We start from the raw sequence: 12,789 nt of genomic DNA, 5'->3' as shown, positions 1-12,789 counted from the left end.
TACGGTGTTATAGATTTATTTATTTTGAGGTGGAGTGGGCGACGTGGCAGTGCCATCCGCCCGCGTGAATTAACTCCTTTAATTGACTATCACTAGTAATATTGCTCCTACTTTCCTCTTCTTGTCGCCTCGCTTCTCTTCTCCGATCATCTTCGAGGACGAGGCCTCTTTTCTTTCCCCCAAATTTGTTGTTGATCGAGGAAGAGGAGGAGGAGGAGATCCAATTGGAAGATCGATGGAGGGTTACGAGCGCGAGTTCTGGCAGTTCAGCGACCAGCTCCGCCTCCACAACTTCTCCAGCCTCTCCATCGCCGACTCCATCTGGACTCCTGCCGTCGATCGCAGCAACAGCAACAACAACAACAAGCTCGCCTTCGCCACCACCACCACCAACGCCGCCGACCGCTACAACTACAGCTCCCCCTCCCAACAGCACCTGCTCAACAACAAGTCCGTCGTCGGCCGGCCAGCCGCCAAGATTAACAACTACTACTACTACAGCACCAGCAGCGATGACATCATCAGCGGCAAGAAGAAGGGCATCGACGGCAGAAACAACAGCAAGAAGAGCAGCAGCATCAGCAGCGAGAAGAGGTTGAAGAGGCTGGCGGCGTCGGAGTCGCTGGCGAAGGAGGAGGCGATGGGGGGGTACATCTTCGTGTGCAACAAGGAGACGATGGAGGAGAACCTGAAGAGGCAGCTGTTCGGGCTGCCGTCGAGGTACAGGGAGTCGGTGAGGGCGATCAGGCCGGGGCTGCCGCTCTTCCTCTACAACTACTCCACGCACCAGCTGCACGGCATCTTCGAGGCCGCCAGCTTCGGCGGATCAAACATCGATCCCACCGCATGGGAGGACGACGACACCAAGCAGTCCAGGTTCCCAGCCCAGGTATACGTACTATGCATCTCTCTCCTCTGCTCTCCATTTCCAATGTTCCATCTCCGCAATTGCAGGTGCGGGTGGCGACTCGGAAGATCTGTGAGCCGCTGGAGGAGGACGCCTTCCGGCCGGTGCTGCACCACTACGACGGCCCAAAGTTCCGGCTGGAGCTCAGCGTCGCCGAGGCCGTCTCCCTTCTTGACATCTTCGCCGAGAAGCTCTTCGCCTGATCCATGTCCATGTCTCTCTCGCCTCAAATAACATCATCATATTCATATCGATCGTTAAAATGACACACACACTAAGTTAGCACGGATTATACATATTACAGGGTTTTTGCCATCGATCGTTAGGTATATGGAGTATAAATACTACTAGTAGTAAGTTACCAGGACGAAATCTTTATTGCTGTAATATCATACACCTCTATAAGTTGCATTTAAATGGTTTCCCACCCTCTACAAATAAATTTAAGAAAAAAAAATTAATGGTGTGCTGCCCTCTACAAATGAATGAAGCCAGCAGGTTAAATTAGCCATTAGCATATTACCATAATCACCATCTCCACGATAACAAAATGGCAAGACAGGGCTAACTTCACTATGTATAGCGAAGATGTCAAAGTAGAATCAAGGGAATGTCGTGGCAACGCTTCGGCGCAAGGAAAAAGGACATACATTACGATTAATAGGATGAAAAATCCTAGAGTACAGCAGCAATGATTTTGATCGTCATTTGGCCTACAAGCACCCCAAATGACTTCGATAAAGAGTACAAACGGTTCCGACTAGTACTAAATTACAGCAGTAAAATCGATTCCTCCATAACATTACTAGTTCAAAAACTGACTGATAGTATCAACTAAGCATCACAGAGGCTTCTGACACTCGGAGAGCATCACTCTCTCTCTCTCTCCTTTCTGCGCGCAGGGTGTGTTGCGCCAGACTCAAAACTCTGTAGTTTGTGATGCAACTGTTTATCACAGGAACAAACTTATCAGAGGATATCCAAAACACTTCCATTTCAACAATTCCAACTATGCTACAACACTTACTGTACGTGGAGTGGAGGTGGCAATTTGCTCGGGCAGCTCCTGTTTTCTACATTTGATTCGATCTCATTCGTATTTTCGGACAAATTCAGAATATTAAAAATTCGAAAACGGAACATGAAATTCGGAATATGAAAGTGGAGCGAAAACGGTTTTGTGCTTGTTCAACCGATTTCTATATTTCGGAACCTTCCGTATTTATAAATTCGGTTAAAACCGAAATTGGCCCACTATCCGTTCACAGTCAAAGCCCAAGCTCATTTAGATGAGAACCCTATCTTCTGAGGGGAGGAGTCACGACCGTCCACGGCTGAGAGGCGGCGGCTGCGTCCTGCGTGCGTCGCTGCGTGAACGTGACTGCGTCGTCGGCGTCGCTGGTCTGCGTGGACGCTTATCTCTCCGCCGCCGCCGGCGCCTCCGGTCTTCCCGCTGCCGCCTCATCTCCCACGGGCGGCTCATCCATCCGCCGGCGGCTCCATCTCCTGCTGCTCGTCCTCCCGTCGGCGGCTTGTCCGGTGGCTCGTCCTCTTGCTGCCCCTCCTCCCGCGACCGTAAGCGGCGAGCCTGCCCTCTTCAGTCTCCATCTCGCCGACGAGCCTGCCTGAACTCGTCCCCAACATCTGCAGTAGCACTAGCACGTACCGGCTTCTAGTGGCACCAGCAGTAGTTACAATTTCCACGCCTCAATCGATCTATAGTTGCAATGTAAATTTGATTAGCAGTTGTTCATAATATTGTAAATCCTACTATGCAACAATACTTATGTGAAGTTATGGGTTAATGTTTCTCGTGCTTTAATTTTACTTAGTTAAGCTAGTTCACCATTGGTTGTTTAACTTGATTTGATTATTCAATTTAGCTTTTCAAGTGGTTGATTTGATTATTTAATTTCATTTGATTATTCTATTCTAGTTTAGTTGCTACTTAATTGCTTGTTCTAGATAGATATGTATCTGTGTGTCGACGAGTTAATATTATGTATTATTTTTTTATACCGACCGTGTTTGACATAATTTCGTTCGAATTGGTTCGTTTTCGATATTCGGGATATTCCGTAAGTTCGTATTCGTTTTCGTGTTCGACTTTACCGATTTCGTTTTTGTTTTCGTATTTAAATGTAGAAGTAGAAAACGGTTGACATGTTTTCCGACCGTTTTTGACCGTTTTCATCCTACGTGTATGTCCACCTCAAACCTTTCTGTATGTCCACTTCAAACCTTTCTTGCATCTACAGAAATGGGGAAAACCCAATTGTAAAATGTTGCAGCATTCATTAGATCCGTTATAGAAAAAGATGTAGATCACAGGATGCAGACCTGATTAAGAACGTCAGAGTCTGAGGCAGAGGAAGCAAAAGTTATTGCAAGTCCCGTCCCTTGGTGCCAAAACGACCTGCTCTTCCAGCCTTACAAAGGAAATATCATTAGCATCATACATGCATGAACATGCCAACTACTACTAGAAGTGGCTTGTTCGTTACCCTGTGCAGGTGTGTGTCATTAGAATCAGGCATGCCTTATTAGTTGATGACAATATCAATTCCTCTGCCAACTAAATCTGTAGCCACAATAATTCTCTTGTGTCCTTCCTTGAAGTTCTTGTATCGGGTTAACCTAAAAAGGCATCAAATTAAATAACATCATTCCTGTCATCAACCCATTCAAGCACTAAATATATAATAAAGGTAAATTGTCTATGGTTTAAGAAAAATCGTGCAATGTGGCCACTAACATCCAAGTTATGTTCAAACAAATACTCTGGGAAAAACATAGAATTTTTAGTTTTAATTTTATTTAATAAATAATTTACAAAACTATATTTTTATTTTCAAAATATACAAATATAAACTCCCGCCGCCCTCCTAGAGACGGAACAATAATGTGGCAGGCGGCCGCCCGGCCACTGACAGTGTCTAGGACATTTTGCTTTTTAGCCCCAGCAAAGGGGCAAAATGGAAAAAAAAACACATGCGCCCGAGAGGGGAGGCAGGGGCTTCTGCCTGCAAAATGGCTCAGGCGCCGTCGCCGGACGTTCCGTCCTAGGTTAGATCTATGAATTTTAGAAATAAAAATATAGTTATGTAAATTATTTATTAAAAAAATAAAAAAATAGAATACAGAACAAATCTTAATGGGCTGACATAAGCCCATGTAAGGCCCAAGGTGAGATAGTAGTGAGTGATGCTGATGCAGAGTGTGTGTGTGTCTCTCTCTCTCCAACCCTGGCTTCCCCTCTCTCCTCTCTATCGAGGGAGCTCAGCTCCACTGCTCCTCGCCGGCGCCGGCGCCTCCCCCCCCCCCCCCCCCCCCCCCCCCACCACCAGCTGACCCGACTGCCATCTGCTGGAATCCTAAAATTGGGAGCAAGGGAAGGGGATGGGCGGCTGGGCGAAGGATGTGTCCTCGTCGGAGGGCACGCTGGTCTGGGTCCGCCGCCCCAACGGCTCCTGGTGGCCCGGCCGCGTCATCTCCCCGCTCGACGTCCCCGACGGCTGCCCCGCTCCCCCCAAGGCGCCGGCCACCCCCATCATGCTCCTCGGCCGCCGCCAGGGCCCCACCTTCGTGTACGTACGCCACTCTCTCTCTCTCTCGCTTCCCCTTCGATTTGCCCTCGCCCTCACCCCTCACCTCACCCTTACCGGATTGAAGTGACTGGTGCAACCTCGAGAGGACCAAGCGCGTCAAGCCGTTCCGCTGCGGGGAGGTGGAGTTCGACGACTTCATCACCAAGGCCGAGACGCAGGACGCCCTCCGCCGCGCCACCACCAGCAACGGCACCAAGAAGAAGAGGGATTACAGTGCCTACAACACCGGCAGGTACGCCCGCAAGGAGGACGCCATTCTCCAAGCCCTCCAGATCGAGAGAGCTCACTTTCAGGATGCGCCCAGCAAGAACCGCACTGCCGACAACACCCTCCTCAATCTGCCCACCGCCGCCATGGACGCACCTTCCTCCACCGCCGTCATCAACCCGCCGCCTCCCAAGAGGAAGCGCAAGACGCCAAATGATTCCGAAGACGATGTGCCTCAGGGCTTCCCACGCATGAGGGACCTCAGCGACATTGGATCGAATAAGTTCTCAAAGCGCATGCCCAATCTAGGCACATTCTCTGATTTCACTGATGATCTGCCTACTACTTGTCCCGTCAAAAGGAGTAGGCAGTCTGATGCTACTGCAAAGAGGAAACCACCTAGTCCAGACCTGGATGGAGTATTTGGGAGTGTAAGGAAGAAAGACAGGTCCCGTCCTCTATCAGAGCTATTCAACGGTGACATGTGGAATGGGTTCAAACCGAATGGTCGAAGGTCTAATCAGCTTTCCATAGACGCAGGTAGCTGTTCCAGCAGTTCCCCGGGAACTTCAAGCTTGGATACTGTAATGGATAAGTGCAACTCTCGTCGTGACAGTGCATTCAAGATTGATCAATCAAAAGGAGCTCAAGTTTCCTGCATGACTAGGTTACCTGATGATGATTTCTCCCATCGGAATAGTTTTGCTGCTACTTCTTTCACCGCCGGAAGTATGTTGGAACCAGGTAAACCTGCACTGCCCCTTTATATGTTCTGCTTATGGATTCTTTTAATAAATATGTGCATTTGAACAATGACAGACCAGTTAGATTTGGTAACTACACATAGTACAAATCCCACCACTTGGTATTTACTATCAGTTTTTGATATTCAGTACGAGGATATCATTGGTAAAATTTGGCAATTTTCTTGTATCCAGAAATTAATCAAACTCAGTTACAAGGGGACCAATAATATCAACCGATTTCAACCTTCAAGTGTTTCTGACCTGATACATCAATCTGCTGATCATTATAATGTCTTGTAGTCCTGACATTTACTCTTGAAGTGTTCAACCTTTTCTCTTATGGAAAAAGGCAAACAATTCGATTTTGGACTTTTTTAAGGTGCTCCAACTTTGTTTTAGACCATCCACTGCATGTTGATCCAATGGATAGTATTTGTCTTACCTCATTGGAGGTAAGAGATCATATATTAGGAAAAAAACATATAAAGTGAGTAATTAATGTAAGAGTTGTCATAAAACATGCCTTGCCATATTATCAAATTTCAATAATAATGCTGGAAGGTACAGAATTTAAATTTTGAGCATCATATGTATTACAAACTAAACATAAATTTTAAAAACTCTGATCAAATCCAGTAGATATCAAGGCATAGAATGAAAATTTTCAAGTCTTTCAAAATTTGAGCTGTATATGATTTCATTTCACGTAACCAGATTTGTATTTTAAAACAGCAATTATATATTTGATAAAAAAATAAATTTGTTGTAATGAATTTCAAATCTTAATTCATAGTTTTACCATCATTTCTACAGATCTTTCAAAAAAAAATCAAATGACGTGTAGGTTCAGTCTAAATGACTAGTAAAAAGTTGAGTTTAATTGCAACTATAATTTCTGCATGCATCGCTTAATCTGGAAGGGTAATTATATGCATTGATGCTTTCCTTTTGTTCAGAGGATTTCTTAATTATGAGTTAAAGAATATATTATCTCTATAGAAAACTAATAAAACATTCAAAGGCTAGGATTCATCCTTAGCTCTTACCACCTTATAGGTAAGGTGGAGCACCTTAAAATAACTCTTCGATTTTATATATTATTAACTAGATGAATCATGGTATGTGGACATCTTGTCTATAGACTATTTCACATACCGATGTTCTCTTTCTTTCTTTTCTTTTTTTTTTTTTGAACTCTTGAAGAGTGAGTTACTTATCAACGGAATTTCCACCAGATCATTTGAAAGCGTATCTACCTTCTGCCTTGACAAAGGATCCTATCTGCAAACTCAAAAGGCAAGCTACCAGCTGCAGCAAAGCCAGCATATCTTCCCGATGCGATCGAAGAAATGTTAAGAAGCAAATCATAAGCTCTGCTGATTGTGGGGGTAACAATGGGGAAAGCATTGCATTGGAGCCTGGATATCACAAAGACAGGGTTGTAAATCACAGATCATCAATCAGTGAGGTTATCCTTTCGGAAGAAAAGGTGGACAAGAGTTCAGTAAACAGGCCATCTGGCCCTGATGTTGTTAAGCAGCTTGCAGTATTTCCTACTGATTTGGACTGTGGCGGTGCAGTCAAGAAGCAATGCTCTGAAGTGAAGCATGAGCATGAAGAATTGTCTGAAATTCTGAGTAGCCCTTCAAATTGTGACAATGTTTCAGCATCATCTCTGGTCTTTGAGTTGCCACTTCAGGTGTTGCCACCCGAACAGAGAACACCTGAACCTGCAAGGTGCCATGCAGTAAAGCCAACCAAGACACTCCAATTGAATCCCATCCTTTATGATGTGGAGCTAAGTGGGAATGGATGCACCAACAAGGGGCGCCGTGTTCCTCTTGTTTCCCTGATGAGTAGATGGAACCGAAGACCCGTTGTGGGGTATCCAGTCTCTGTGGAGGTCTCAGATGGTGTATGTTTCCTTCCTGCATCAGGTGTAAATGATCACCATCCTGCCACAAGCATTGTTAATGGAGCACTGAAGAAGGATGAAGCTGCAAGCCCAGGACGTCTGAGATCACACACGGGAGGAGCAAAGCCCAGAAGCCGCAGGAAGATGTCTGAGCTCGAAATGGATAAATCATGGCGGCCACACACTAAAACTCATGCGCCTTCTTCAAGAAAGATGCGGAGGCTTTCATCTTTCGAGATAAATCGGAGAGGCGCTGGAGACAATAAGTCAGTAGTAGGTAAAATCTCTGCGCCAACTATTGCATGCATCCCACTTCGAGTTGTTTTCAGTAGGATCAATGAAGCGTTGAGCTTTCAAATGAAATGAGGTATGCATATCCTTGTCTTACTGGAGGATGAATGGGGATGATGTTTCGGAGCTTTGTCCTGAGTTATGCTCCAGATAGGATGTACCAGTACCACCATGGCTGTCTAAGGTGAGATGCTTTTCATTGGTGAAGAGTGTCTTAGACAGTCGGGGTACTTGAGTTCCTCCGGCAGATGTTGCTGTATGTAAATTTTCTTACTATAGCATTAGAAGATGATCGATACTAGCATTCTGGCAGTATGCAGATTGTGATTCACAATTGTCGATTGGGGTAGGTGGTGGCCCACCTTGGATTTTTGTGGAGCATGATCTATAAAACTAGCTAACAGTGGAATCAAGGGAAGGCAGGGGGATATCATCAATCTTGTCTGATTTGTGTTTGTTTTGTGCTCATTGTCCTGGCCCTCCCCTCCCCTCCCCTCCCCTCGCCTGCAATGATACTACCATAGTTTGAGCAAGGTGTTACTGCTGCTGCTGCTGCGTCTGCCGCCTGGAGAGACGAGAGTTGAGTTTTGTGATAGTGATCTGCTAGTTTGGTTTGGTCGGGCTCTTGTGTGTTGCGTCTAAGCATGCTAGCTAGGTAGGAGGCACTACGTATACGATGGCACTATCACTGAAGATTACACGCCAGGCAAACCACACACCTACACCACGCAACAATCACTTGTTATCTTGCTACTCTAGTTTAAAATATTTTATTCAATTAAAGTCAGGACCCGATTAAGGGTCCCAAAAGAAAAAAAAATACTAAGCTGTTAAACTAGTAGGGATGCTTAAGTTAGCCTGCCTGCCAGCTGACTGCCTACTTAGCTTGCAGGACGATACTATACATACAGTGGGGTATATATGTTGTACGTAGTACGTACGTCACAAACAATCGCACGCACGGTACGTACTACTAATAATAAGCTACTCCTAATATAACAAGCTAGGATCAAGGATTAATTAATTGCAGCGATTCAACTCAATCAACTATATATATATATATATACGGAGAGGTGAGGTGAGGTGAGTCCATGGGGCGCTGCGTCGTGGTGCTGCTGCTGCTCGGCCTCGGGGGCGCAGTGTGCGGGCGGTGGCAGGAGGAGTTCCTGCGGCTGGGGTCGGAGGGAGGCGGGACGAGGTGGGGCGTGCTGGTGGCGGGGTCGAAGGGGTTCTACAACTACCGGCACCAGGCGGACGTGTGCCACGCGTACCAGATCATGAGGAAAGGAGGCCTCAACGACGACAACATCGTGGTGATGATGTACGACGACATCGCCAGCCACCCCGACAACCCCAGGCCCGGGACCATCATCAACCACCCTTCCGGCCCCGACGTCTACGCCGGAGTCCCCAAGGATTACACTCGCAAGGACGTCACCGTCAACAACTTCCTGGCCGTGCTGCTGGGCAACAGGTCGGCCCTCACCGGCGCCGGCAGCGGCAAGGTCGTCAGCAGCGGCCCCAACGACCACGTGTTCGTCTACTACGCCGACCACGGCGGCCCCGGCGTGCTGAGCATGCCAGGACCGGCGGAGGGCGAGTACCTGTACGCCAACGACCTGGTGCAGGCGCTGAAGAAGAAGCACGCCGCCGGCGCCTACAAGAGCCTCGTCATGTACGTGGAGGCGTGCGAGTCCGGCAGCATCTTCGAGGGCCTCCTCCCCACCGACATCGCCGTCTACGCCACCACGGCCTCCAACGCCGACGAGAGCAGCTGGGGCACCTACTGCCCCGGCGACGACCATGGCGCCCCGCCGCCGGAGTTCGACACCTGCCTCGGCGACCTCTACAGCGTGGCCTGGATGGAGGACGCCGACGCGCACCAGGACGGCCGCCGGGGCGAGACGCTGCAGCAGCAGTACAGGTCGGTCAAGAACCGCACGTCGGACGCGGGCACCTACTTCCTCGGCTCCCACGTCATGCAGTACGGCGACATGAGCCTCAGCCCGCAGAGCCTCCACCTCTACTACATGGACACACCTGCTGCAGCCAGCCGTGCTGACGACGCCGCCGCCGCCATACCTGCGAGTGTGAGCGTGAACCAGCGTGACGCCGATCTCCTCTACCTGTGGCGCAAGTACATGAGAGCGGCGCCCGAGAAGAAGGTGGAGGCTCGGGAGCGGCTTCTGCAAGAGATGGGGCGGCGATCCCGCGTGGACAGCAGCGTGGAGCTGGTCGAGGGCCTCATCTTCAGCTCCGGCAAGGAGAAGGAGGAGAAGAAGGCGAAGGCGGGGCAGGCGGTGGTGGAGGACTGGGAGTGCCTCAAGTCGATGGTGCGGACGTTCGAGGCGCGGTGTGGGTCGCTGGGGCAGTACGGCATGAAGCACATGCGCTCCTTCGCCAACATCTGCAACGCCGGCGTCTCTCACCACGCCATGGCAACTGCCGCCTCCCTCGCATGTCCTCCTCACTTGTAAATTCTTCATTCTCATCGCGTCCACGCCATGGATCCATCCATCTTAATTACTGCCACTGTAAATAATAATATATACTCCATCAAAGTACCGCTAAATTAATCCAGATCGATCGGTCAAGTTTCATCACTTAGGCGAAACAGTTTCCAATATCTTTTCCTAAAAACATCCGTATTCAATCTTTGGACACCTAAATAAAAAATTAAATATACATGAACATTAAAACTAATTACATAGTTACGAGAAAAATCGTGACACGAATTTTTAAGCCTAATTAGTACATGATTAGCCATAAGTGCTATAATAGCCAACATGTGCTAATGACGGATTAATTAGACTCAAAAGATTCGTCTCGCAGTTTTCAGACGAAATGTGAAATTTGTTTTGTAATTAGACTATATTTAATACTTCAAATATGTGACCGTACGCGTCGATATAACCTCTCTCTAAAAAATTTTCCCCAACTGAACGGGGCTTAATTAATCTCTGTAGATGTCAGTTTCGTACGTACACGTCTAGAATCGTACCTGTATGTAAATGCTTCTCCCGGTTTCTGTTTTCTTTATGTGGCGTTTAGTTTGCAAAAAATTTTTGCAGAAATATCGTATCAAGTTTTCGGATACATATTTGAAGTATTAAACGTAGTCTAATTACAAAACAAATTTCAGATTTCGGTTGGAAACCGCAAGACGAATTTTTTGAGCCTAATTAACCTGTCATTAGCACATGTTGGTAACTGTATCACTTATGGCTAATCACTTTCTAATTAGGCTCAAAAGATTCGTCTCAAGATTTTTTCCGTAACTGTGCAATTAGTTTTTTGATTTATCTATATTTAACGCTTTATTTAGATGTCCAAAGATTTGATGTGATGTTTTTGGAAAATAAAATTTTGGGAACTAAGCAAGGCGTTAGTTAAGGTTCACATTTTTACATATACGTTTCACACCAAAGTCAACGACACTAGATAAAAAAATATATAGTGGGTATTACGTGTATTACTCTACAAACACCAACACGGAAAACATTGTAATAAATTAATATACGATTAATTAATTTTTAGTTATAAAAAATTAATAAATGGATTAATATGATTTTTAAAGAAACGTTTCTGTAGAAAATTTTGCAAAAAATCACACTGTTTAGCAGTTCAGGAAGCGTGCTTACAAAAACGAGAGAGTCTAGGTTATGAAACTCGGAGAAATAACGGGGCCTCGAGCATCCCCAGCAGCTCATCTAAATTTGGTCATCCATATCTTAATTTGAATGATTATCCAAAATCGTTTCATCATTCATATCTCTATGTAATCCAGTAGATCATCTATATATGACATTCTCCATATCTCTTTAGAGGATGGAGAAGATCTAACTATATTTTTTCTCTCTCCTAATATAGATGACATTCAAAAATAAAAGATATAATGAATGCTCTGCTGGAGCTCAACTTTTACTCCCTATCCTCTATTTTTAGATTGGATGATGGAATAGTTGATCTATCGGGATGCTCTTAGAGCAAACCTAACATGTCATCCAAATTTCATCATCCATATTGTGATTTGCATGATTACCTAAAATAGATTCTTTATTCATATCATGCATCACTCTAACAGAACATCTATATTGCATCATCCATATATTTTATTAATATCTTGCAACCGCTTCCTCTCATATTGATATTGCTCTCTCTTGTGATCGGATGTTGAGATATGAATGGAGGAGAGATAACATATATATTTGGAGTTTCTCGTTCTAATATGGATGATGCTCTATTTTTGAATGATGGGATAAATTATTCGTTAGAACCTTTTTTCCCTCACATCATCTATATTTAGTATGGATGACGGGATAGATAGTTTGCTCTGAGAGAGAGACCCCTTTCACCCTTATTGTTTAACCTTGCTGCAATCTTTGATAATGCAAAATTAGTCGATTTCTTATTTGGGTTAGTCACTAATCTGGTAGATGGAGGATTGACTCACTTCCAATATGCAGGAAGATGATGCTATTATTTTTGTTCTTATGTGTGATAAAAAGATTGGGATTACTAAGTTTCTAATATACTACATTGTTTTTGAAGAGATGTCAAGCCTTAGAGTAAAATTTCATAAGATTGAAGTGTTTAGTGTTGGTCTATCTAACTTTGATCACAATGGAGTATTATCATAGGGGTATTTTTCCTATTAAACACTTACACTTCCATACCAGGTCAGAGAAAATTAATATTGCTCAATTTAGCTTCATCCCAAGTAAATTAGACAAGAGGTTGGCAACTTGGATACATGGTTCCCTTTCTTATGGTGTAAAGATTTAAATTTATTATTGTCTCTTTAGAATTCCCACTTATGTCATGGGTATGTACTTGTTGCCTGGAGGGATTCACCATAAAATAGACTCAACTACATGAAGATTTATTGGGTTGGACTAAGCAATAAAAGGAAATAATATATGATGAAATGGAGATATTTGGCTTTCAAGAAAAAAATTTAGAGGATTAGTAGTCTTATCTTTTGCTTTTGCTTCTGTCTCAACTTATAAGCTAAAACCTCAAATTTAAACCTTGATTTTGGTTTTTTTTTCATTGTAGTTTTTTTAGCTTTTGCTTTTAGTTAGCTAAGAATGTGTATATAAAAGTTATATCCGC

At 45.1% G+C, this 12,789-nt stretch overlaps 3 protein-coding genes across 4 annotated transcripts; all 3 read left to right on the top strand.

Moving 5' to 3' along the window:
* Window positions 1-51: 51 nt before the first annotated feature.
* On the top strand, window positions 52-2,734 carry LOC102705633 (B2 protein-like). Of its 2 annotated transcripts, none has more exons than XM_040524595.1 (2): window positions 52-889; window positions 976-2,734. In XM_040524595.1, the coding sequence occupies exons 1-2, from the start codon at window positions 236-238 to the stop codon at window positions 1,108-1,110; spliced, it is 789 nt and encodes a 262-aa protein (XP_040380529.1). In that variant the 5' UTR covers window positions 52-235; the 3' UTR covers window positions 1,111-2,734. The 2 variants fall into 2 exon arrangements, with proteins under 2 accessions (XP_040380529.1, XP_015692723.2); XM_015837237.2 differs by having other exon boundaries at window positions 55-889; window positions 955-2,734.
* A 1,534-nt stretch (window positions 2,735-4,268) lies between these two features.
* LOC102701449 lies at window positions 4,269-8,098 on the top strand. Its single transcript, XM_006654816.3, has 3 exons — window positions 4,269-4,494; window positions 4,580-5,466; window positions 6,704-8,098. Exons 1-3 carry the CDS (start codon window positions 4,307-4,309, stop codon window positions 7,747-7,749), a joined length of 2,121 nt encoding a protein of 706 aa, XP_006654879.2. The 5' UTR covers window positions 4,269-4,306; the 3' UTR covers window positions 7,750-8,098.
* A 667-nt stretch (window positions 8,099-8,765) lies between these two features.
* On the top strand, window positions 8,766-10,313 carry LOC102701172 (vacuolar-processing enzyme-like). Its single transcript, XM_006654815.2, has one exon. It carries the CDS (start codon window positions 8,766-8,768, stop codon window positions 10,149-10,151), a length of 1,386 nt encoding a protein of 461 aa, XP_006654878.1. The 3' UTR covers window positions 10,152-10,313.
* The last annotated feature ends 2,476 nt before the right edge of the window (window positions 10,314-12,789 follow it).

This window comes from Oryza brachyantha, chromosome 5, assembly GCF_000231095.2.
Source record: "Oryza brachyantha chromosome 5, ObraRS2, whole genome shotgun sequence".
In the NCBI taxonomy this organism is placed as follows: Eukaryota; Viridiplantae; Streptophyta; class Magnoliopsida; order Poales; family Poaceae; genus Oryza; species Oryza brachyantha.
This window is presented reverse-complemented; position numbering and strand designations above follow the sequence as displayed.

Bases quoted from the DNA above. Each gene is read 5' to 3' on its own strand.
- LOC102701172 (XM_006654815.2), top strand. From the start codon at position 8,766: ATGGGGCGCTGCGTCGTGGTGCTGCTGCTGCTCGGCCTCGGGGGCGCA.
- LOC102705633 (XM_015837237.2), top strand. From the start codon at position 236: ATGGAGGGTTACGAGCGCGAGTTCTGGCAGTTCAGCGACCAGCTCCGC. The intron at 890-954 runs GTATACGTACTA...CCGCAATTGCAG, and splicing joins AGTCCAGGTTCCCAGCCCAG to GTGCGGGTGGCGACTCGGAA.
- LOC102701449 (XM_006654816.3), top strand. From the start codon at position 4,307: ATGGGCGGCTGGGCGAAGGATGTGTCCTCGTCGGAGGGCACGCTGGTC. The intron at 4,495-4,579 runs GTACGTACGCCA...ACCGGATTGAAG, and splicing joins CGCCAGGGCCCCACCTTCGT to TGACTGGTGCAACCTCGAGA. The intron at 5,467-6,703 runs GTAAACCTGCAC...AATTTCCACCAG, and splicing joins CGGAAGTATGTTGGAACCAG to ATCATTTGAAAGCGTATCTA.